The sequence below is a fragment of the Equus caballus genome, chromosome 22 (assembly GCF_041296265.1).
Source record: "Equus caballus isolate H_3958 breed thoroughbred chromosome 22, TB-T2T, whole genome shotgun sequence".
Lineage (NCBI taxonomy): Eukaryota > Metazoa > Chordata > Mammalia > Perissodactyla > Equidae > Equus > Equus caballus.
The window spans coordinates 15,783,802-15,809,401 of record NC_091705.1 but is presented as its reverse complement, the minus strand read 5'-3'; the positions used below and the strand labels follow the sequence as shown (position 1 = coordinate 15,809,401).

General features: G+C 38.8%; 1 protein-coding gene across 3 annotated transcripts in view; it reads left to right on the top strand.

The window, feature by feature from the left end:
• The window catches only part of PLCB1 (phospholipase C beta 1), a 668,292-nt gene that overhangs the window by 489,883 nt on the left and 152,809 nt on the right, over positions 1 to 25,600 (top strand). For all 3 annotated transcript variants that reach the window (XM_023626130.2, XM_023626131.2, XM_070247468.1), the window contains exons 10-12: positions 1,630 to 1,776; positions 12,015 to 12,172; positions 23,109 to 23,191. In XM_023626130.2, the coding sequence (XP_023481898.1) occupies positions 1,630 to 1,776; positions 12,015 to 12,172; positions 23,109 to 23,191 (388 nt within the window). The remainder of the gene's footprint in view (positions 1 to 1,629; positions 1,777 to 12,014; positions 12,173 to 23,108; positions 23,192 to 25,600) is intronic.

Here is a 25,600-nt window from a genome sequence, read left to right as displayed (position 1 = left end):
AGAAAGCAAATTGGTCACATGTACTAAAAGCCTTAAAAGCCTTCAAAGTCTTTGAACTAGCAATTCTATTTCTGGGAATCCTCCTAAGAAAATAATTAATAGATTGTACAAAAATTAACTACCAGAGTATTCAACGCAATGTCATTTATACTAGTGAAAAATTAGAAACAACTTTAATGTTCAATGATAATGGAATATGACTCAGTCAAGTTATGGTTATATATTTTTAATTTATAAAATATAAATATATAGTATATGTTTTAGTTAAATATTTATTTTCACATGAAAATGTTCATAATATATTGTTCAGTTAATACAAACAACATAAGTTACTAAATCATATACTTATATATATATATGACTGCATTTTCATAAAAGAATTAAACACACATGACACTTTTTTTTCTGGAAGGTAAAGATACACTTCAAGATTTTTACAGTAGTTGCCCTGAAAGAAGAGTTAGGCATGTTGAGAAAAAGATTTCTTTTTCCTCCCTGTTCATCTCATTTCCTAATTTTTCTTCAATGAAGGTATACCACTTTTATATTAATACAAAACTGTTTCAACAAGAAAAAGAGAAATGCTACCCTCCAACATTTCCTGGCAAGGTCTCTACTACCCACAAATGTGCTGTTTTTTTGAAGCTTTGATTGTTAAAGTTTCTCTTTCTATGTATTCTACAAAGATTAATATGATAAAGATAAAGAGTTATCTCATTATGTAGTGCTAGTCACCTCAGAAAGATAACCCCAAAAGAAAAAATCTAAATAGAATCTATCTGAACTAAAGTGTAACTCATATTTCTTCCATTTGAAGTAAAGTCATTCTAAATGAGAAATGTAAAGACCTTTTTCTATGAGCATTCGATTTCATGGTCCCAGGAGAGATTCATCTGTGGTCCTCTTTATTTTCTGTTTCAGAGAAAAGATCATTCTTTGAAAACACTTTTGCTTCATTTTAAGTAATTTCTTTGATTATAAAAGTAAGATAAATTCCTAATAGAAAATTTGGAAATTCACCACTAATTCTATTATCCAGATATAAGCACTAATAATATTTTGGTGTTCATCCATAAAGTTGATAACCATTCTTATATTTAAAAACAGGAGATTTGGTACCAGCACATTGGCTGAGTGGTTAAATTTGCCCACTCCGCCTCACCAGCCCGGGGTTCACCAGTTCGGATCCTGGGTGTTGACCTACGCACCACTCATCAAGTCATGCTATGATGGCAGCCGACAAAGAAGAACTAGAATGACTACAACTAGGATATACAACTATGTACTTTGGGGAGAACAAAAAAAAGAGGAAAATTGGCAACAGATGTTAGCTCAGGGCCAATCTTCCTCACAAAAAAAAAAAAACAAAACAGGAGATTGGTGTTTAAGTATTGAAATCCTATGAAAGTCAGTGAGGCTCATGTAACCACATTTTCTCTATTATCTGTGGTATTTGGAGATAGTGTGATCCTAGACTACTGTTTTTCCATATTAAAATGCAATTGTGACCACTGTCTTCTACCTTGGATGCTACCAGAATTTTCTGGAAAAACACGCTAAGGCAACGTGATACCAGCAACCCATAAAAAGAATACATTCACATTCTTCTTAACTCTTCCTTTCCTCCAGGACAGATATCAGTGGACGGATTCATGCGCTATCTGAGTGGAGAAGAAAATGGAGTCGTTTCACCTGAGAAACTGGATTTGAATGAAGATATGTCTCAGCCTCTTTCTCACTATTTCATTAATTCCTCACACAACACCTACCTCACAGGTACGAATTTATAGTTCCTTCACTATTACTTTAGCCAGTCTCACCAAATTTCACCAACTTCTACTTTCTGTTGTTCGAAAGTGAAGGTGTGTTTTCTTTTGTTTCCTGTGAAGTGCCTCTGAGCAGTAGGGTTCCACAACCAGGGGCTCCCCCCGTAAGTTATATCCTTAGGTTTATGAAGCAATGTTGTCATTTCTCCACAACATTATCTCTTTCTAAGTTTAAAGTCTTCTAAAATGTATCCATTTGCAGACCAATGAAATTTTTGTGTAACGGAACTCATTCTTCTGCGGACTTCAAGCCATTTACAATCCTACCTAGTTCTCTGGACTGTTTTCGTCTACAGGAAAGGGTTCTGAAGCCCTTAATAACTTCTGCTCAGGGCAAATTGCTAATTTTGCTGAAGGTGGAATAGGGCTTAGACGTAAACAAATTGATCCGTGAATGATAATCTGTACTTTGTTGTAAATATATGTATGTATATATATCTCAATACGGTTTATAAGAAAAAATTTTAATAAAAATGTTGTAAGCTGAAAGTGTTTTTATAATCAAAATAAATTTCTTGCGGAATACTTTCTGCATGGCAGATCTCTAATTACCAGCCTTGATAAGACTTTGTAAAAAATCTACTGGTTAAAAAGAAAGCTTTTTGAAAACCATGTAATTCTCCTGCTTCGCACAGTCCATCATCCAAAGGAATATGAGATAGCCAGACCGTAAGACTCACAACACAACCGAGGTCTGGGGTCTCCTTTGGCATCTCTGCGTTGTAGATGCTCGCCATGCCTTGGGCGAGGTTTGATGTGCTCATTGTCCAGGGGTGTGTGGTTTGTGTTGCAGCGTAGACCAGCAATGCTGTGTGTAGAGTGACAAGGGAGATCCAGGCACTAGATATTCGTGAGAATTTCACGGGTTTCAGCCATCTGGCAACTAAGCAGTTTTTTCTTTTGAATTCCGTAAGAAGGTCCACTCATCCTAGCTCAAAGGCATGTTGTGTTGGTATGGAGTCCAGCACTGGCCTGGTATCCCACACTCAGTGAAAAATAGCTTAGAATAGAAAGGACTCTTGGACAGAGCAAAGTAGCCTCCAGAGAGCTGGAATAGTCTATCTCAGGATGATTCCTCATAATCTGAGACCATCTAGTCAGAATCATATAGTCTGAGTTCTACAGCCAGTTGAACACAATTTGCGTGTTCTTCCTGAAAACTGGATAGTTATCTGGCTACAGGTGGCCTGTTCTGTTTCAACTGACATTATCTACTAAGAGATAGTCGTGCCATAAAACTAACTAGATTCATTTTTGGCTCATCCGAAACTCTGTTCTGGTCATTGCTTGCTGCATAACAAATCATTTCAAAACTCGGTGGCATTGAGCCAGCCCTGACGGCCTAGTGGTTAAAGTTGAGCACTATCACCACTTTGGCGGCCTGGGTTCTTTTCCCGGTCATGGGACCACACCACCTGTTTGTCAGTTGCCATGCTGTGGCAGCAGCTCATATAGAAGAACTAGAAGGACTTACAATTATGATATACAACCATCCACTGGGGCATTGAAGAGGAAAAAAATAATAATAAGAGGAAGATTGGCAATTGATAACAGCTCAGGGCAAACCGTTCTCTGCAAAAAAACAAAACAAAACAAAACAAACTCAGTAGCATAAAACAGCCAGTATTTTATTTTGATCCATATTCTGTATGCCAGGAATTCAGACAGGGCACAGAGGAGATGGCTTGTCTCTGCTTTCTCATGTCTAAGGCTTCAGCTGGGGAGTGAATGCCTGGGGGTGATGCAAACAGCTTGGGTGCTAGAATCCTCTGGAGGCTTCTCCATCAACATGCCTGGCACTTGGGCTGGGATTACCCGACAGCTGGGCTCAGTCAAGATTGCTGACCTCATTACCTATAAGAAGCCTCTCCATGCGGCTTGGGCTTCCTCACAGCATGGCAGCCCCAAGATAAGTGGACTTTTTATATGGCAGCTCATGGCTGCAAGAACAAGTGTTTCACAGAATGAGGAGGAAGCTTAATTGCCTTTTTGCACTTAGCCTCCAAAGTTCTATACTGTCACTTCTTTCTTTATTTGTCAAAACAGTCACAAGCCTCCCCAGATTCAAAGACAGGGGACATGGACCACAGCTCTCAATGGGAGAAGTGTCAAAATATTTTTACCCTGTTTCAGAACTAATACAGGTTTCGTAACTTCGAAAGAAGAGTGTCTACTTAGCTCACTTCCTTGGATTCAGTTTCTTAGGCCTACTACAAAAATCTTGCAGCTCCCACTCAAATTGATAAGCCATTACAAAGCATTATTTTCATTCTCAGGGGTTCTTAATCTTATTTGGTACCACTGACCTATTTGACAGTCTGGTGAAGCCTATGGAACTTTCTAAGCATCGTGTTAAATGCATAAAATAAAGTAATAGGATTAAAGAGGAAATAAATTCAGCTGAAATATTTCTAACAAATATTAACAAATTTATGATATACATTTTTATGAACACAATGTAAGATTAGTATAAATAATCTATTGTGATATTTGCAACAACTGGAATATGATATGAAAATATCTGTGATTTCTACTGGTGACAAAGTCACGGGTCCTGCTAATACTAGTGTGATTTGTGACCTACATGCATAGCTGAAGAGAATGTTAAATTTCACATAGATGTTTAAATTGAAGATGTAATCTTTTTTCCCATCCAAGTTAGAGGGGGTCTACAGAACCTCAAGTTAAGACTCTAGATCTTTGAAATATAACTTTAATGACTTTAGCACATGATGGAATCTTGCATTTACCATATACTTAGGACTACAAGACTCTTAAAAATACTTAAATGTATGTTCAGTTAAGTTTTGGACATTGTGTGTGGTTTCATCAACCTGGAAGTCACAATATGCAGTCATTTTACTAACGGTCCTTTTTAAGTCCAAATGTGCCTTCCAACTGATGTATTTAAATTCATTAGTATCTATATTATTTGTCAGATAATATATGAGGCCATAATACCCAAATGAATGAATTCCAAGATTGACTGGATATACGTTCTATTCTTTTTACCTTCTTTCAGAATATATCAATTTTTCTCTTTCTGCATATCATTATGGACTTACGGTTTTCAGATTTTATGTATGTTCACACAACCACAGGCACTCTTCTCCTTTTGATGCTCAAATTATCTGAGCTTTGGTCAGTGGAAACATTTTTTAGGCTGGCTTCTATATCCTCTTGACGTGACCCGTTCATCTTTGAAAATGTCCTTCCTTTCTGGCCCATAAAGATCTTCCAGGCTCACCTTGTCCTTCTTTGTGCCACACATAGAATCAGACTTTTCCCCCAATGAACCTGGTTCCTTTCATTGAGAAAAAAAAAATTATTTGGGTGAAAACAATTTGGACCCTGCGCTATGGAATGTTGTTTCTGGACCATTTCAGTGAACAAAGCAAGAAAAGATACTTTTCTTTTTTCTTCTTATGGCACGAATTCACATAAATATTTGCACTTCTATCTTCCAATTTAAATTCTTGGTTCTATAGCTGTGCTTCCTTTATCAATCTTGATACCTAACAAATTATACATAATTACTCATTTGCGTTACTGACCACACAATAATAGCTCTAAGAAAACCGTTCAATGTTAACACAAACAATAAAACTACAGGATACTGTTCGGTTTTTCTCTGCAGTTTTTTTTTCAACTGCATTTTTCTAAGGATTTTTAATCCAATTAATTTCTTCCAGAGGCACTCATTTGCCCTCCCTCTGAATAACTGGGTAAGCACAGATGTGGTAGAGAATTTGGCTCCATTGTGTCACTTTGGTTTGGGATGTGAGCATATTAAGGGCCAGTAGTTCTTAAAATGTGGAGCTGTCAGATACTGGGAAAGAGAAGGGTCCACTATTTTTTGATGAAGAAAGAGCTCGAATAGCTGTCCCCAAATTTCTGTACAATGCCTTCATATCACCACCATCTGATGTACCTGGTTTCCGACTAGGTAAACCAATTCTTTCTTCCATTATTTAATTTCTAGTAGTATTAGAATTCATATATTTTCCAATATTCAATTTTTAAAACTATGCTGCCTATGTTAAATCGTGTTCTGATCTTTAGGGTTTATTTTAACTTATCTTGCTCACTTTTCTAAGCCATGTGTTATTATACCCAGGTTTTTATGTACCCTACATAAATCCACATTCTCACAATATTACCTTGTCCCAGTAGCAAAGTTTTTTATTTTCCTGCAGGGGAATTAAGGAGATTCCATATAATTAACCCAAAAAACTACATATCAATTCTAATACAGCCTCGTTAGGTTTTACCTCAAATCTTCTTTTGACTTATGGGTAAAATTTGGTTTTACTTCATATGAGATTATTAGTATCCTTGCTTTAATTATAGATAAACCTAATGAGGAACTCCTATCTCTCAGAGACCTTTGCATAAATATAAACATTAATAATATAAAAATTCAGACTTCCCAAAGCCAACTAAAACTATTGTAAAAGAAAATTATAACCAATGTATAACCCAACAGAATCCAATTAAATGTTAAAATCAATACTTAGAAAATGAGTTAGTTTTTATACTTCAAAGGCATTTCCAGAAGAAGTAGAAACTTTTTCTATAGAAACATTTCATATAAGGGGTGTTTGGTGGAAAAAGGAAAGTTTTCCTACTCAGATGAGTGCAAAAAATGCTAGATATGAACAAAGATTGGCACCTACCACAGTATGTTTTGAATATAGGGAAAAAAGCTTACAGATTCTCAAACATCAAAGTTATGACTAGCTCTCCTCCCCCTACCATCACCACTCTACTTCTTTTCTTAGAGCATTTTAAGAATTAGCATTCCTGAGAAATGCCACTCTAAATTCAAATAAGGAGAATTTCGATATTCGGAATGTTCTCTTCTGAGCATTCAAAGAGACTGTAAAAATTAAATATACAGTGTAAAAACCAAAGCAATTTAGCAATGCATTATTATCATTATGTTTATTTCTCTACTCATTACTGCCCCTTTGTTGACCATCGAGACACCCAGAAGGAAACATAAATCGGAACATTGAGAGAAATATATGCATAGAATGAGTTGATTCTTAATTACGATGGTCATATTCTAAGGTTTTGGATAGTCTTGGCAGTGCATCAAGTAGTGATTATGTTTTAAATTATTGTTTTTCCTTGAGGAATATACCCTTATCTCTCCAAACAAAATTCTCTCAGGACAGAACAGTAAGCACTCATTTCAACCTATACTTTTTCAGCTCTTCATAAATTTTCCCATACTCCAAACCATTCAGGAGATAATGGCTCTATATAAACATGCAAAGCAAAGTGGTATATTTCTAAATAATTAGCATCCTTACTCAGCTTAGAAAAAATTAGATTTCCGATTTTAGTTATCCTCTGATACATTAAATTTCTGATTGAATGTATCAAATAATTGTTCAGCTCCCTTCTCACATATATGTTCTTGGCTGCAGAAAAGTTCTAAAAATGATTCAAGGCATAATTTACCCTTGTCAGTCATCTACTACCAACCCAGACTGAGTGTCACTCCCTTTTTTCACATCTCTCCCACTCATTTAGCCTTTAGCACATGTAACCTTTTATAGTTTATTTTTGGTTTAAAGTACATAAAGACCTATGAAAGTTGGGTGGTAGAATAGAAAGAAATTGAGCTTAGCAAATAAACAGACCAAGTTTAAATTTGCATTTAAGTAAATTAACTCTTCTGAGCCTCAGTTTCTTCATTTGTAAAATGAAGATAAATTGAAACAACCAGAGTATTTGGAGCTGTAAGTAATAGGATGCTATTACGTAATGGCTTAAATATTAAAGACTTTGTTACCTCACACAATAAGAAGTCCAGAAGTGGAGTAGCTGAGGGTTGATTAAATCAGGAATTCATTGATGTCATTAGAGACCCAGGTGCTTTCCATCTTTTTGCTCCTCTCATGGTTTCAGGACGACTGTGCATCCTCAACATTGCCTCCCTATGAAATGATATCCATATGTGGCACAGGGAAAGTCCTTGTCTTGTGGCCCTTTGTAAGAGTGAGGTCCCCCTACCCAATCCAGTAGATTTTCCTTTAAGCCCTATTAGATGTAGCCCAGAGTTGCACCACGCAGCAATGCCCACATTAATCACTAAAATGGGGCACAGAACGACTATGACTGACTGAGAAGAATTAAGATTTATCCCAGGGCTGGGGAGGGGACCCTGAAGCATATCAGAACCTAAATAGAATATTCTGTTGGCAAAGAGAAAGAGAAAGAAAGGGCAACCAGAAGTATAAGATTGAAGTGAGAGTTAAACTCCTTGCCACATAAGAACCTTCTATTTTATTTGAACTTGCCTCCCTACCTGAATGGTAAGGGTAAGGACTATGTCTTGCCTCATTTTTGGATCCCCAACAACCAGTATTTTGCTTCCCACAGAGACTGTGTTTGGGAATGGGCACAGATCCTAATGGTGAGACTTCTATAATCAGTAAGGCATATGCTTAAAATTGTTTTCCCACTTTCTCACCTAAGCCATCTCATGACCAATGGATCTATGTTCAAGCGAGCTTCATGGTCTCACTGGGGCAGCTGGCATATACTATGGAACAGAGAGATCAGATCAAATCAATGCCCCTAGAGACGGTCAAGATGAACAACGTAGCCTCTGTATTTTGGACAGTTCCCTCAAGTGTAGCTGTTGAATTACGTGAATGGCTGTTAACAGCATTGAAAGCAAGGAAACATAGTCCCCATCTCCACTTATTTAAGGAGACAGTGTTTATTGAAGAAAGCCACTGAATTAACAAATGCATCACATTCTGGAAACTTCTTATCCTGGAAGTTGAAGACAATAAATAATGGTAAATATAGACAGTTAATCATCACCCTGTGCAAGGTGAAAAATTCCTCAGAAGCCTGTGTTAATAAAGGGACTGTTATTTTCAGTTTTCTGGTATCTTCCAACCATGGATGCCTTGGGTAATCTGAGACAAAGCTCAAGTGAATGTAGCCAGCTACCCAAAATGAATGCAGTCAAGTGAGAAGTTTCAGAGCTGTAACTTGGGGCAGTATTATGAATTAATCTGAGATGGAGCTTCGGCTCTCAACTTCAATCATGGGCTTGGAATGTCCTCCAGAGGGTGTTCACAGCCACGCAGAGATGATGGCAGATACTAGTTTCAGAAATAACACAGGTTGAGTGACTCATGACATATCATTAATTCTAACCCCTGGCAATCCCCTGGCCCCAGAAACTGTATTTATTGGATCTAATCAAATGGAAATATAGTGGGCAAATGGGATAAAATAATGAGGACTTAGGATTTTAGGAAAGAAAAATAAACCAGCTTTGAGGCTTTTGGCAGAAAAGGAAAGAATAATGGAGAATATTATTACATATATTTAGAAAAAATCTCCATAAACAAAGGAAAACACAGAGGGAACCTAATATGCACTCCAAGAAATAGGACAATTATGGATAAATGTGAGTTTTCTCAAAATATGCTGTCTTTGGGAGACTTCCATTTCTAATAAAGATTATTCATTTTAAGAATAGACAACAAGTTTACCTTGGAGGGATCTTTTGGGCTTAGGTGTTGGATGGTAAACACAACAGACACACACGCCTTCTCATTCTTTAGGCTTTTTTTCTTTGTTTTCAGATTCGCTTGCATCTCACAAACTCAACCCCAGGGCTTACCATGTCTTTCAAAACTAACTGATCAACATTCAAAAAGTACATCAAATTCCTTCTATTTGTTCTTTAATACAATTTTGCAAGCAAATCTAAAGAAATGTTTCTAGAAAGTCTTTGAATCTTTTATGATAGAACATTCTAGTGTAGGTTAAGGATTTATTTCCTTCAATCTACCATTAACCATTGTTTAGCTTATAAATTCATGGCAACTTCTCTACTGAAGTTGGTAACACTCAACAAAGTATTAAATAGACTCAAAGATTGCACATTATGTAATGATACTGGATATAGCCAGTAATATAGTTAAACAATTTCCTAGATAGTATGCAAGAAAATCTGCTCTACTCTTTAATAGCAGCGCAATTTTCTTCTGGAGGTAGCATTTTTAGTTAGTTAACCTGATAATTCTTTGAATTCTTCATTTCCTTCAGCTAAAGTAGTCCTCCCTTAAGCTTGAGAATAACATATAAATGACTGATTTTCCCCGTCACTCCCACTGTCCCCTTGCCCTTTATGCAGACAAGACCTTTATTACAATAAACTTGGAGTCAATCATAAACGGCAAATTGATTGTCTAGCATCATGAACTTTTGACATTTTTTGTCAGCATTTCTGCTTTTACAAACACATTTGTATGTTTAAAATGCCCTATTTTTTCAATAGAGAAAAGTGGTTATGCAAACCTTCTTAATCAGCCTTTCAGTGCATTTTCTAGGGCTCTATAGAACTCAAGAATGTCATCCTTTTGTTATGCTGATGGTTGGGTGTTGTGACATGCATATAAAAATAAAATTAAGCCAATTGGCTTAATCCCATTGTCTTTGTCCTGAGTGTCTGCACTGGGCAGATCTTGTCCATTTCAGAGTCATTTTGATAGTTTTCATCAGTATGTCATCTTTTAATTGACTATTTAAAATAAAGTGATGGAGGCTAATAGAGTATAAGTCAGAGAAAATCTTTAATGTGGGAAACCAAAGACTTCGATTTGTATGTTGATTGTGGACTTGTTTTGAAAGTTATTTATTATTAAACTTTTAAAAATAATTATCAAGAAATTCGCATCTTCCATTGACTTCTTATGTGAAACAGAAATGGTTCAGTTTCCATTCCTGCCCTCAGACCTCTCAGGTGCCTTGATTATTACAATTCTCATCACTTCACTAGAATATTTCAGCTCCGCTAACAAAAAATTTTAATTTTGATGAAGCTCATCTCTTTTTTCTTTTGTTTCTTGTGCTGTTGGTGTTATACCTACAAAACCGTTGCCTAATCCAGGTCACAATGATTTACTGTTATGTTTTCTTCTAAGAGTTTTGTAGTTTTAGCTCTTACATGTAGAAGCTTAATCCATTTTGAGTTGATTTTTTGCATATGATATGAGGTAGGGATCCAACTTCACTATTTTGCATGTGGCTATCCAGTTGTCATACCACTATTTGTTGAAAAGACAATTCTTTCCACAATAAATTGTCTTGGCACCTTTGTTTAAGTCAATTGACTGTGAATGTGAGGATCTATTTCTGGACATGCAATTCTGTTCTGTTGCTCCATATATCTAACCTTATGCCAGTACCACACTGTCTGGATTACTGTAGCTTTGTAGTTAAGTTTTGAAATTGAGAAGTGTGAGTCCTCCAACTTTGTTCTAATTTTTCAAGATTGTTATGGTTATTCTGAGTCCTTTACATTTCCATACGAATTTTACAATCAGTTTGTCAGTTTGTGCAAAATAGCCAGCTAGAATTTTGATAGGAATTGAACTTGTAGATCAATGTGGGGAGTAGGCTCATCTTAACAATATTAAGTCTTCTGCTCCATGAATATGGGATGTCTTTCCACTTATTTACATCTTCTTTCATTTTTTAACAATGTTTTCTAATCATTAGCATATAATTTTTGAATTTCTTTTATTAAATTTAAATTTATTCCTACAAAAGAGCACTTTTGAAAAGAGAACGTTTAGCTTTTCTAAGCGTTTATGCCTTGGATAAACATGACGGAGGGGTTGACTTGTATAATAGAATAGCCTGTCAACAATATTCCCTCACAGGGAGGCAGTTAGAACTCAAAAACTGAGTTCTGAAGTTATAATCCTGGATCTTCCACTTACTAGCTTTGGAAACTTGGGCAAGTGAACTGGTCTATGCCATTTTTGTTTTCTGAATCTGAATATTTTTTTAAAAGAAAGTTAGTTGTGCCAGAGAGACTTTTATGAAGATTAAATATAGTAATACGTGTAGTTTGAAGAACTATAACTGGCCCATGATAAGCAGTTGATAAACATGAGTTATTGTTATTGTTACAATGCGCTCTTCCTTCTAGTCTGTCTTCCCTGAAACCGCTGCTAGAGAGCCACCATTTCATCTGGGATTGTGCCACTAAGTTCTGGTGTGTTGAAGCAGAAGAAAGGCTGAAAACAACTACTCAGGCTCTTCAACTCTTTGTTTTCCCATGTTGAAGAGCTTTTCTAGGAAGCCAGCAATGTCTTTCTTGCTTCTTGGGATTCTGGGCTTCATTTTGTTGGTGTTTTACAGCTGGCCAGCTGGCTGGAAACTCCTCCGTCGAGATGTACCGCCAAGTGCTTCTGTCTGGTTGTCGCTGCGTAGAGTTGGACTGCTGGAAGGGACGGACCGCAGAAGAGGAACCAGTCATCACCCATGGGTTCACCATGACAACTGAAATATCCTTCAAGGTAGAGTGAATGAATATTGCTAAGAGAGGCAGCTGAGGAGACCTGACCACTTTAGGTAAAGCCTCCTCAGATAGAAAGTCCCAGGGGTCACAATTAAGTCTATAGGCCATTAATCACCTTTGCAATTTCATAGGCTAAAATTTAGCAGTTTATCCATGGATAACTGGCATCAGGTATATTGGTCCATGCTAACCAAAATCTAAGGAAATTGTCTTACGAAAGGAAATATCAGTGAAGTTGTCTATTTAGCGTTCATTCTGTTTTTTCTTGCATTTTATCATTGTGAAGTATAACATACATAACAAAGAATACATACAACTTATTTGCACAGTTTACTTTACTAATGACTATAAAATGTACACCCATGTAACTACCACCTAAATCAAGAAATAGAAACTTACTGACACCCTAGAAATACCCCATCTACCCATTCTCATCAGAATGACCTCCTTACCCCCAGAGATGACCACTTTCCTGACCATTACAGTGATCACAACTTCGCTCTTCTTTAGAGTATACTAGTTTATGTGCAGCCCTAAATAATGTTGTTTCACCAATTTTTTAACTTGATATAAATGGATTCATACCGTGGTATGTATTATTTTGTGTCTTGTTTTTTCACTCCACATTGTTAGGAAGATTCATCAGTATTATCGCAGGTACCTCTAGCTTGTTTGCTTCCTTATGATGATGATGATATTAATTACTACTATTTAACTATTATATAATATTCTGTTCTGTGATGCTAAAATGGAATATTGCCTATTAAATGCCAGCTTTTGGCACATTGGTATGTATCAGTCAAAGATCCTGAGGAATACTCCCATACTCAAAGTCAGATTTATTGGCTTGTGCAACAAGGGAGCACACATATCATGGGGAACTGTGGTGTCTCAGTAACAGTGGATTAGAGAAGACTTACAGGATTTGGGCTTATAGTAGGTGATTTGGGTGAGGATTCAAGGATGCAGGGTTTTGCTATGGATTCGGTGTTGTCAGTAAGCAGAACTAATCCTATGATTGGGTATCTTAATAAATCCTCTCCAGAAGGCAAAAACCAAAGCTGTAACTGATAAAAAACATCAGCCATTCTTATTAGCCAGGAATGAGGGTGTGTCTGCTCATCTCCCTTCTCTCTCCATCCATGGCTCCATCCTAACTCATGAAGGGCCTAATATTCATCCAAATGGATACTCAAGCCCAAATATCCAAGTTATGTTCACATCCCCAGCAAAAAAAGTCATCTCCAGGAGCCTGGGGCCATTTGGGTGGGGGAAATCTGGGGTCCTAGATACCTAAAAGGTGATCTAGAAAGGAGATATGTGGGCTTTAGAAGACATATTCTCCTGACTGACTCAGGCTTCTCACCTCTTTGGAAGGGAATCAGAGAAGAAGGGCCAGAGGACAATGTCTACAGCACAGGTCCCAAGGCATGAACCCCATTACCTGGTTTACCTGGGTGTCAGGACAGAACTGTTGCTAGGTCAACAACTCTTGCCCTAAGCAACCAAGAAAACACAGCCCAAGTGTGTGGGAAGCTAAAGTGGAGTAGGGACAAGGCCAGGGGATATGGGGAAGTCAGAGTGCTAAGATGCCAGACTACTGCATGAATTAGAGGTAGATCACCAAAATTGGTGACAAAGTTTGGGATGAAGAAGACAGTGAGCCACTTGCCAAAGTCTTTGCTGAATGAAAGGAAGCTCAGTAGATGGCAGAAGTGAGGATGTGGCAAAAGCTGGTTTGGCTGCCTTGTGAAACTGGGATTTTTAAAAACTAAGATTGAGAAGTCATGTTTCAAAAGTAGCAATGGGGGCAAAAAAAATCCCATGCTTCAGCTTTTAGCCCTGGGGCACTTGAGTTGTGAGAAGATAAACAGCTCTCACTTGGGAGAGCAACAAAAAAGAAGCAAGATTTTCAAGGGACGGCCAGGTTTCAGTTGACACAAATGGATTTCCTGATCAAAGGTACACTATTTGACAGTAATAAAAATGTTCAGAAGTAATATCTTTAGCACCTTAAAATATGTTTTCTATGTTATGCCTAAGGAATTTGACTTTTCATGATTTCTTAAACTTAGGCTCTAGTACAATAATTAGAGAAAAATGGCACCCTTTACTAAATTTTGCAAGGAAGTTTAGTATGGGGTTGACCTTAATTCTGCTCAAAATCTTTAAACGTTGTGTCTGCTTCTGAAATTGAACACTCTTAAGGTCTTCTCGTTTTCTTTAATGGAAAAATCAATGGAGTTTTGTTTCATTTCCATAGTGCCCGCCCAACCCCTTGCCCCTGCCATTGTCTTTTGTCAGCTGTTAATATACCAACCCTAACCTTCTGGCTAGGGTTTTAAACCTAAAGGCCCTAGTTGGTCTCTTTAAAACAAAGTGGAGGACAGATGACCCTGGTGTGGGGTGGGGGTGAGTGCCATTTGGGCCCATCCGTCTGTTGATGGGTGGAGATGATCCTGGAGAGGGAAACAGAGCATCCTGATGGAACCATTATGAGCTCAGGGACTGATGGTCTTGTGCATTGACCCACTGCCAGGAGAGCCCGCCCACTCCCCTTCTCACTGTCCCCTCAGAGTCCATGTGAGAAACAATTACATTTTCTTAAAAATTTATAATCTTCAAGATTCTTTGAGCCCCTTTGTGGTTTGGGGGGAGGGGGACAAACACCAAGCACATTCTAAGGCATATTTATTTTATGCGAAGCATTGGCTTCTTGGCCATAAAATCAGCTTAGAGTGACTGTCCCTGTGCACTCGACCACACGAGTGATTCTTCAATCACATCCGTGATCCTAGAGTCACGAGCTGATTCTACATCTATTCCCGGGCTCCAGAGGCAGCACTTCTCAACCACATCCACACGCCTGCTGACAGATTTACAGACTAAAAGACTAAATCTAGCCCAGAATACTGCTTCCTCTCTCTGCCTGCCAGAGTTGGGGGTGGGGGTTGACAAAAGAAAGCAGGAAACTCATCTCCCTGGTGGTTGTCTGTCCAGCTCTGCTTCCTGCTGATGTGCGTTCGCAGGATAGAGAATTCTTGCAGGGATGTGGCTGACTGGTGGTGGGCGGGGATGAACGTGGGGAGTAGGATAGCCAGCCTGTTTTGTGGACAGATATACAGAGCAGGCATTCTCTGCATCAGGGCCAGGACTAGAGTGAGACAAGTGAGGCAACTTGCATGCAAAATTGAAGGAGCTGCTTACTCTCAGGGTTGTGTAAATGCACAGCTGCCACCTGAGATTGAGTGTCTCTCTAAATTTAGCCCTTAAGACACTTCACTTGCCTCACCCGAGTCCCAGCCCTGCTCTGCTTTTGCAGAAACCACTGTGGACAGTGACTTTGTAAGAAAAGGTAAGAAGCTAAATGGGGGACAAGGCCCCACACGATCCATATACACCTCCCACAGCCCCCATTACTGCTTCCCCTTCACTCTCTTGACTACAATGCCACTGGCCTCCTTGCTGTTCCCTGACAACGTCCCACCTAACAGCTTTTGCACAGATTGTTCCCTCTGCTGGAATGCTCTTCCCCCAGGTATCTGCATGGTCACCTCTTACCTCCTTGAAACCTTTCTCAGATGCCACCTTCTCAATGAAGTCTACTTGGACCGCTCTATTTAATATTGTAACCAGCCATCACGCCCACTCCCACACTCCCGGTCCACTCCGCACCACTGCTTTATTTTTTCTATTTACCAAGTGGCACTTAACCACATTCTACCGCTCTGCTTAATTTACTTACAGATTATGTTCCTTGTCTATTATCTGTCTCCTCCTCGCATGTAAGGTCCACAGAGACAAGGATCTTTGTTTTGTTCCCTGATCTATCCTGAGCACTTCCAAAAGAATCTGGCTGGGGCCGGCCCCGTGGCCGAGTGGTTAAGTTCACGCGCTCTGCTTCTGCGGCCGAGGGTTTCGCCAGTTTGGATCCTGGGCGCGGACATGGCGCCTCTCATCAGGCCATGGTGAGGCAGCGTCCCACATGCCACAACTAGAAGGACCCACGACTAAAATATACAACTATATGCTGGGGGGATCTGGGGAGTAAAAGAAAAAGCAAGAAAAAAAAAAGATTGGCAACAGTTGTTAGCTCAGGTGCCAATATTTTAAAAAAAAAAAGAATCTGGCTTATAGTAGATGCTCAATAAATGATTGCTCCCATCCCAAAGCAAATAGACAAATTATAGCATGGCCTTCATTTTTAGTCTTTCTTGCCTCTATTCATCATATAAATGAATTCTATCTTTCTCTATGTTTGCATGTGAAATTCCATCTATAATATATTGATGGGCAGTGAAAAGATTTTCCCAATGTTTGCCAGTTTGGGCTATCCCATATATTTGGACCTGACCTTCACAGTATAATTAGACTATAATCTATAGCCACAGTGTGTATTGCAGCAGGAAAATAAACTGATTGCAAAAGTTCATCATTTTTAGGTCACACAGTTTGTCTGCTCTCAGTCGATGGAATCTGGAAAGCTTCTGTGTGATATATCCCCCAAAGTGAAAGTTCTTATTGGCGTTTACCACTTATTTATTGTATGGGCCAAAATAAAAGGTTATGTTCTGGGAAAGAGGGTATGCTGTAATTCAGCATCTTTGTGGAGGGCTTTTTATTTTGCACTCCAGATTTATTTATTATTTATCCCATATATCTGCTGTTCTGTGTCTTTGCCTCATTGCCTTAGCCATTCTGATGGTCGTGACATGGTAATTCGCCACTTGGTCTTTATTCTCTCTGCTCCCACTCAATCTCTTTCCTGCCGACATTGGACACCCACCCTCCAACCCCATCCCCAAGCTGCTCCTTTTTCTCCCCTCAGGCAGCTCCTTTGTAACCAGCAATTGTACAAGATGGAAAACTGGGTAATGTGATAAAATATATGATGGAAATATATTAAATTTGAGGATGTGGTTAAATGGAGCGTTTCCGAAAATAAAGCTTCATTCTCTGAGAGAAATAATAATAATTTAGGACGCAATTTAACTGCTACATAAATGCTCACATAAAACGGATGTGGAAATACAGCCTGCTGTTGTCTGTCAAGGATAAAGGATTTCAAGGGCAGTTTTTCCCACTGGAGGTTGGTAATTGAGCCATATGGTTTGTAGATTATTGAATCCAGTGTTAGAAGTCTCTGAAAAATGGTTTTGACTTAATAAGGAGCAATTGAGCAGTAAGATACTTTCACATCCAGCGTCCACTGGTGATAGCTCATATGAAAGAGCGAAACTTCAAACCTAGGACTGGTTCTCTCCTTCTCAGTGATCGTGCGCACCATGCCAAGTATTCCAAAGGCAAAAACAAACAGAGGTCCTACAATGGAACTTCTGGAGTTTTCAGGGGCTCTCAACTAAAATTGTTAGATGAAATTCAGTAAATGTTTTCTTTGGTTTGAAAGGTTTGAAAAGGTTTCCTAAGCTGGTGGCTAAAGTTACGGGAGAGATGGGGAGAGATGGACAGAGGGAGGAGGAAGAGGAGGGGAAGAAAAGAGAGAAAGGAGCCTATAGAAGTTAAGAATGCAGCTCTGGAGCTGACTGCAGGGGTTCCAGTACCAGCTCTCCCATTGACTGGCTGCAAGACCTTGGAGAAGCTCTCTTACCAGACTGAGCCTCTTTCTTATGAGCAAAATGGAGATGATAATGTGCTCACCTCCTAGGGTTGTTGTAGGCATTCATTGACCCTACTTAATATACAGACATTGCTTAGAACAATGCATGGCACACAGTGAGTGCTCTATAAATGTTAGCTCTTGATGTTAAAATTGAAATTTTAAAAGCTATACTTTAGCTTCCTTTATATAAATATACTGATTGTGGTATTACATATGTAAGGAGATTTCATTAAGTCAAGGTGAGGGCGGGGGCTTGAATTAAGTCATTTGTAAGGCTGCCATGGTAGAGCTGTGGGTGCCCTCCACACTCAACCCCTGGCATCCACTTCATCTCTAGGAAGAGGCGAGAAGCTCAAACTACACGGCAAATTAAACACAGCGTGGCCTTGGTTAGAGGCCCAGTGGGAGCTGAGAGGTGTGTCATAAGTCAAGTGCACAAGACCAGAAGTGGACAAGGCCAGAGGCAGGGAACGAGGAGAAGTAGGAGACACAAGACAGGAAGGTCTCAGAACCCCAGAGCCCTGGTGCAGTTCAGGCCACACCAGCCTCCCCACTGTGGGAAGAAAGAACCAGACCCAGGGAGCTAGGAAGAGGGAGGGAGACAGGGCTCCTTACAAGTCTGAGAGCAGGCCCAGAAAAACACTCATATTTCATTGGCCAACGGTAAAGAGAAATAGGTGCTTGGCCTGGAACAAAACACTCACTTTCTAAGGGAAGGGGGGCCGGGTTCTCACCTTTAGTACTGCCTCTCTTTGGTCCAAATGCTGATGGGGCCGGTCTACGGTCAACCTTCATTATTAAAGGCAGCTGGAGCAGTTCTCAAATAGCCAAAGACAGCAGTCATCCTCAGAAAAGTTATCAAAGACTAACTACACTGTTATTTACATTTATGTTTGAAAGATTTTTTTTTTTTAAGATTGACACCTGAGCTAACAACTGTTGCCAATCTTTTTTTTTTTCTCCAAAAGTCCCCCCAGTATATAGTTGTATATTTTAGTTGTGGGTCTTTCTAGTTGTGGCATGTGGGACGCCCCCTCAGCATGGCCTGAGGAGCGGTGCCGTGTCCGCACCCAGGATCTGAACCCGCGAAACCCTGCGCCACCAAAGTGGAGTGCGTGAACTTAACCACTTGGCCACAGGGCTGGCCCCTGAAAGATTTTTTTTAATGTAAGACTCAATCTTGATTGGAAATTTTGGCCGTGAAAGTGTTAACTGGGATATTGAGTGTAGAATCAACATTCAAACTTCTTTAATACAAAATTACATTTACCTTACAATCAAGTTTTAAGCTTTGCTTAAGTTAATGATCACACCAGTCCAAGGGTTGACAAACAGTCTTCTGCAGGCCATATTCAGCCTGCCACCTGTTTTTAATTTAATTTTCATTTATTTATTTTTTTGGTGAGGAAGATTCACCCTGAGCTAACATCTGCTGCCAATCCTCCTCCTTTTGTTTTTTCGTTTTTGCTTGAGGAAGATTAGCCCTGAGCTAACATCTGTGCCAGTCTTCCTCTATTTTGTATGTGGGATGCCCCCACAGCATGGCTTATGAGCGAAATAGGTCTGTGCCCAGGATCTGAACCTGCAAACCTGGGCTGCTGAAGTGGAGCAGGTGGAATTTTAGCCACTCAGTCACAGGGCCGGCCCCCTGCCACCTGTTTTTATAAACTAAGTTTTGTTGCAACATAGGCACATCCATGTTTACATATTATCTATGGCTGCTTTGGGGCTACAAAGGCAGAGGTGAATAGTTGCCATAGAAACTATGGGGCCAGCAAAGCATCAAATACTTACTATGTGGCCCTTTATGGAGAAAGTATGCTGACTTCTGAAATACTCAATAGAAGAATAAATGGGAACACAATTAGATAAATGATGCTTCTTTTCTATTAAGAATGTTGAGTTCATTCATTTATCTGAAAATATTTAGTAAGCAACAAGAATGCACCTTAGCACTTCCTAGGCTCTAGAGACAGAGCAGTGGAGAAAACTGAGTGCTTACCCTCAAGAAATTTACATTCTAGTGGGGAGAATCAACCAAAATAAACATACAATATGGTGCATGGAGATATGGCACATGCCTTAAAGGCAACATAAGTAAGTCCTGAAGGAAAAGAGGGGCTAGTGGGATGCTATTTTCAGCAGGATGGCGGGAGAAGAACTTTGTTTACACGACATTTGAGTAGAAACCACCACTCCCCAAAGTTAGGGAAGTAAGCCTTGCTTTCAGATAAGAGTATTCCTGATAGAAGTAGCAAAGATGAACAAAGAAATGAAAGAAATGAACAAAGAGATGAAATGATGCTTGGTGTATTTGAAGAAAAGCAAGAGAAGTCAGTGGACTGTATCAGGGTGAAGATTGGGGAAGGGGAAAAGGAGATGAGTTTAGAGAGATGGCAGGTGCCAGGTCTGATAAGGAATTTGGATTTCACTCTGTGAAATGAAAGCCCAAAGAAGGGTTTACTCCAAAGGAGTGAAATTATCTGACTCAGGTTTAGGAGCAATCACTATGGCTGTGGTATTTAATATGCAGACAAGAACCAGGGAAGCGGTTAAAAGGTTCTATCAGTCAGCCTCTGGTAGGTTTTGCTGCAACAACAAGAAACCCCAGAATCTCAATGGTTTAGAACCATGAAGGTTTATTTCTCACTCAAGTTACATGTTGGCTGTTGCTCTCATTGAAAATGTCTGCAATCCATACAGAAAGAACAGCCCCAATCTGTGATGTCACTGGGCTCATGGCAGAGAGGAAAGAGACATGGCAGAACCACATGATGGCTCTTGAAGATGGCTCAGCAGCAGCACACATCATTTTCACACACATTTCACTGGCCTAAAGAAAACACACGGCCATGCCTGTCGTCAGCAGATCTCATAGGAAGGAATAGTGAATGTATGGGAGTGATGATAAAATTTACTGTAATTACTGCAGAGGTTATGGATCAGGATGATAGAGGTGGAGGTACTGAGATGTGGTTGTATTCTGGGTATATTTTAGACAAGATTTCTGATGAATTGAAAGATGTGAGAGAAAGACGAGTCAAGAATGCCTTTAGCTGATATGATAGGGCCACATTTATGAAATAGTCAAAACTTAGCCCTTTTTTCCCCACTTACCACTTACTTCCTTTATGATATTGATTTGCAGTTCTGTTGAGGACTTTGATCTTAGGTGGTTAAAGTCATTAGCTGCATAGGAGTTACTGCAACGGTTACCAGCATAAAGTCTAGAGTCAGTTACACTTTCCTGGGGTTTCTTGGATTCTCCTCTTTGACCTTGGGCAAATTGGTTAATAGCTCTGAGCCTCCATTTTGTAATCTGTAAAATAGTGGATAATATTTTCCTTATGGAATGTTTATAGCCTGAGATAAGATATGCCTGTGCCATAATAAATGCTCTTTAATGGTAGCTCTTATTTGTATTAGTAAGAGTCTAGGGTGAGTGGAGAGGGAGGCACCAGCATGGTATGCCCATATCATGAGCTGGGTCCTTTACCTTTTCTAGCTGCATCCTCACAAAGGCTTGTAGAATGAAACTTATCACCCTCACTTTACAGGTCAGCACAGAGGCATTAAGTGATTTTTCCCAAGGTCACACAGCTTGTAAGGCTAAGTAGGATTCCAACACAAGCCTGTTTGAATCTGAAACCTGTGCTCAAATAAATCAAAGAAAGAATTGAAAATCTTGATGCTGCTTGCTATTTATAGTGCACTTATTTTTGATGGCATGAACTATCATAAAGTGAAACTAATAACGTATGAATGGCAATCTGTGAATTCAATTCTAAGCAACAGTGAGAGTGATTCTTTTGCTCTATGCAGGCAGATCCTTCTTAGAAGATATATGCAAATGGAGCACAGAATTAGAAAGCCTTATTTCTACCCTGGGGCCAGGGAAATGGCTTTCTGGCATGGATGTAAAGAAAGCTATGCATTGTTTAAGAATTGAAAGACGTGAGAGAAAGAAGTACCTTAAGAAAGTAGAGAAGATAGTGGAAAAAGCTCAGGCATAAGGAATGAGAGTGGAAAGTCCTACGTGGAGGGAGAATATGAAAAGAATAAATGCAACTAAAAAGCAAATATATGGGTGTGTGAAACCACAATAGAATTGACATGATATAATTAAAAATAAAGGAGATCGTGCTTTAATACCAGGCCAATGAGAAAAACACTTTGAAAAAATACTACCCAAAGCTGGCAAATATGCATTGAAATCTAGTCCTTCATAGATTACTCTAGGGAATCTAGGATGAAAAGTAATTTGAAGAAACACAAGAGACTGTAACAGTATTCCTATTTTCTAATTCAATAATTCCTGAGAATATATTCCCAGAAAATAATTCAAAATATTAGGAAAAAATGAAGGTGTTCTTTGTAGAATTATTTGAATGATAGCTCTCAGAATATGTCTGCCCAACAATTTGGTAATGGTTAAATCAATTATAATACTGCTCAATTCCCTAGAATTTTATGCAGATATTAAAGCTTATGACATACAGATTTTCTTAAAATACAGATTGATGAGTGAAGTAGTGATATATGTTACAGCATGGATGACCTTGAAAGCATGCTAAATGAAAGATGCCAGACATAAAAGGCGGCATATTGTATGAATCCATTTATATGAAATGTTTGGAAGAGGCAATTCTATGCAGGTGAAAAGTAGATTAGTGGTTGCCTAGGGCTGGGTGTTTGGGGGCGGGGTGGGTGAAGGGGAAGTGACTGCTGATGGTTACCTGGTTTCTTAGGGTGACAAAAATGTCCTAACTTAGATTGGGATGATGGTTGCACAACTCTGAATATACCAAAAACCATTCAATTGTACACTTTAAATGGGTGAATTATAACTCAATAATGTTATATCTTAATAACGATGTTAAAAAAATACAGAGTATTTACTATAATTAAAACTGTTATACAAATATATGAAAAACAAACTAGAAGTAAATATAACCAAATGCCAACAGTGGCCTGGTTCAAAGGATGAATTTATGGATGAAAATTTTTTCCTTCAATTTTTGTCCAAATTTCTAGATTTCTTTTTGTATTCAAAAACAATAGATATAATTAGCAACTAGAAGAATCATTCTCCTTTCCCCCTCCACCAAAATCTAGTCTTGATTTTTTTCACTTTGCTAAGTCAAGAGTCAGAAAATTTATAGTCCAGAAGCCTGTACAACCCCTTCTAGCAATGTCAGACCATTTCATACAATTCTATGGATGAAAAAGACAAACATATTATTGGATGTAATCACAGAGCAAAATACACATTAAAATTCCGGCATATTGAATATACGTGTGTTCTCATTTTTAGGAAGTGATAGAAGCAATTGCTGAGTGTGCATTTAAGACTTCACCTTTTCCAATTCTGCTTTCATTTGAGAACCACGTGGACTCGTAAGTATTCAACACGTTCAAGAGGAAGTCTTTCCCAAATAAGGCATGTTTAATAATTGTTCATTAATGACGTTCTTGTATATTTTCATCTGTATATGGTGGAATTAATTATTTAAATCTCATTAATATTTGAATAATCCATTGAACTTGTGGTCTCTCTTTTCATGCCAAAGTAGGATTTTAAATTAAGGATTCCTCTTTTTACAATGCAGTGGAACACATTTCCTTAAATAACACATCTCTATTTCAACGGGTCGTTTTTATAATCCTCCTCCATTAGCTCCTTCTATTGCATGCACATGTGTAGTCAGTTTTGCCACACTAAAATGGCCAGTTCCATACATGTTAAGAGCTGGTGGAAGGAGAGGTGTAAATTCTATTCCGCCACTTCGCATTTACACAGAACTCAGACACTAAGTGCTCCCTCCTTCCTCTTCTCATTGGTTTCCCCTGTTTGTTAACATTTGTACACATTTTTCCTATCTCAAAATAGCCCACACTTACTCTGAGCTACACAAAGAAAAGGTAATTTTGACTTGACTCTTTTATATTCATTTTATCACAAAGTGCCAAGGTAAAACATGTTTATATCTAAAATGTGGATATTAGTTTATCATATACTCAATTTAAAGAGCTTCAAAATGAAAGATTCTTCTTTATATTGAATCAAAATTCAAAAAACTAAAACTCTGGTTCATGGAATTAATGTCTGAAGACTGTGTAATAGTGACCATCATTGCTCAAAAGAGCATTTGGGAAGCCTCTGCTTCATTTCAATGACTGAAGCCAGGCTTCTCAACTAAAAGCCAATGGCACCTGTCCTAATTTGGCTCACAAGTTTCTTTTGTTTCCCTTCTTCCTGTTGAAAGTCTTTCCCAGGTCACTGATTCCCTTTGTCCAACTAAATTGCCACACATGCCTCAATTCACTAATTCTTAAGGAATTCACTAAATCTCAAAGAAGCGGTTTGGTCCTGAGCAAATTTCAGCTTGAGGAATTTCGAAGTAGTTAAATGTGATCATTTGTTAATGTGTCCGTGGAGAGACCTTATGGCGAAGTAACCAATTTTATAATTATCTGTGTTTCTAGTTTGCCCTCAGGAAATCCATATTACATTTACCAGCTCGTGATTCTGTTTCATTAGGACACAATCATCCAATGAATGATGTCATCACTTGGCACAGAGTTTTTCTAACACTTCTGAGGGTCAGTTGAAGAGAAAAGAATTTATTCTGTTTCCTTGCTATTTCTCTTCTAACTAAGGGAGCACCTCTTTAGTCGCTGTATTTAATACCTCATTTGCTCTGACAGCTCTGATTTGCACATGACCTTCCTGGAGCATTTTCTCATCTCTGCCCATCCGTTTGTGACTGGGCTCGAACACTGCCTTAGAACTTTCTTTCAGGCGTTCTAGTTCTCAGGCTTGTTGGTGTGTTATTTCTTTTTTGGAGAAATAACTACAAATCAGGTACATTTGTTTTCTTCAGGAAATGTTTCTATATAAATTAGACAGAGTGAAAATCTCCGGTTCCATTCTCTGTTGTCACACCTGCTCTGTTGAACTCTCCCATGAGGGAGGCAGAGAAGTGTCAGCAACCACCACCACCACAGACATAATAACAGCGAATATTTACTGAATATGTGTTATGTGTCAAGCAGCGTTCCAGGCAGAAGCGCATGTAACCCTCACTGCAAACCCAGGTGCTCCTAAGAATAAATTTTATTATGATTATCCCTACTTTACAGGTGATGAAACTGAGTCCCAAAGAGGGTGAGTAACTTACCCGAGGCTGTGAAGCTAAAATTTGACAGAGCTGGGATTCAAATCCAGCTAGTCTGGCTTAAAACTCATGCATTTAACCAACACTCTCCCCTACACCTAAGCAGAAGCAGAAAGAAGCTTTCAAAACTTCAAATGAAGACCACCCAGCATCCACAAGACCACGGCCTGTGAATGTTCACATTGATGTGGCTTGTACCCTTAACCACAGGATATTTTTTCAGTCTTCCATACCAGTCATTCAGAAAACTAATCCCTACATTGTACACAAAAGCAAAGAAGATAGTGCCATGATACTGCCTTCAGGTTTAAAAATGAGAAATTTAGCTATTAAAGGTTTATTAATAATTCATAGGTAAGAAAAGAAAACAGGAAAGCAACCTTCCCAGGATGCCATGATTTTTATCCCTAACCACTGAGATAATTCAATGGCAGCGAAATACTAGGACAGCGAATTCTATCGTGGGAGGAAGTGGTCTGCTTCCTATTTCCGTTGTCCTTGAGCTGCACGTAGCAAAATCGCTCAGCCACAATTCTTTCCTAGGAGGATTATCACACACCCAGAGAAAACTGATAAGCTTTCCTTTTCCTAGTAAACCCAGTGCTTGACATGTGGGCCACCTCGCCTC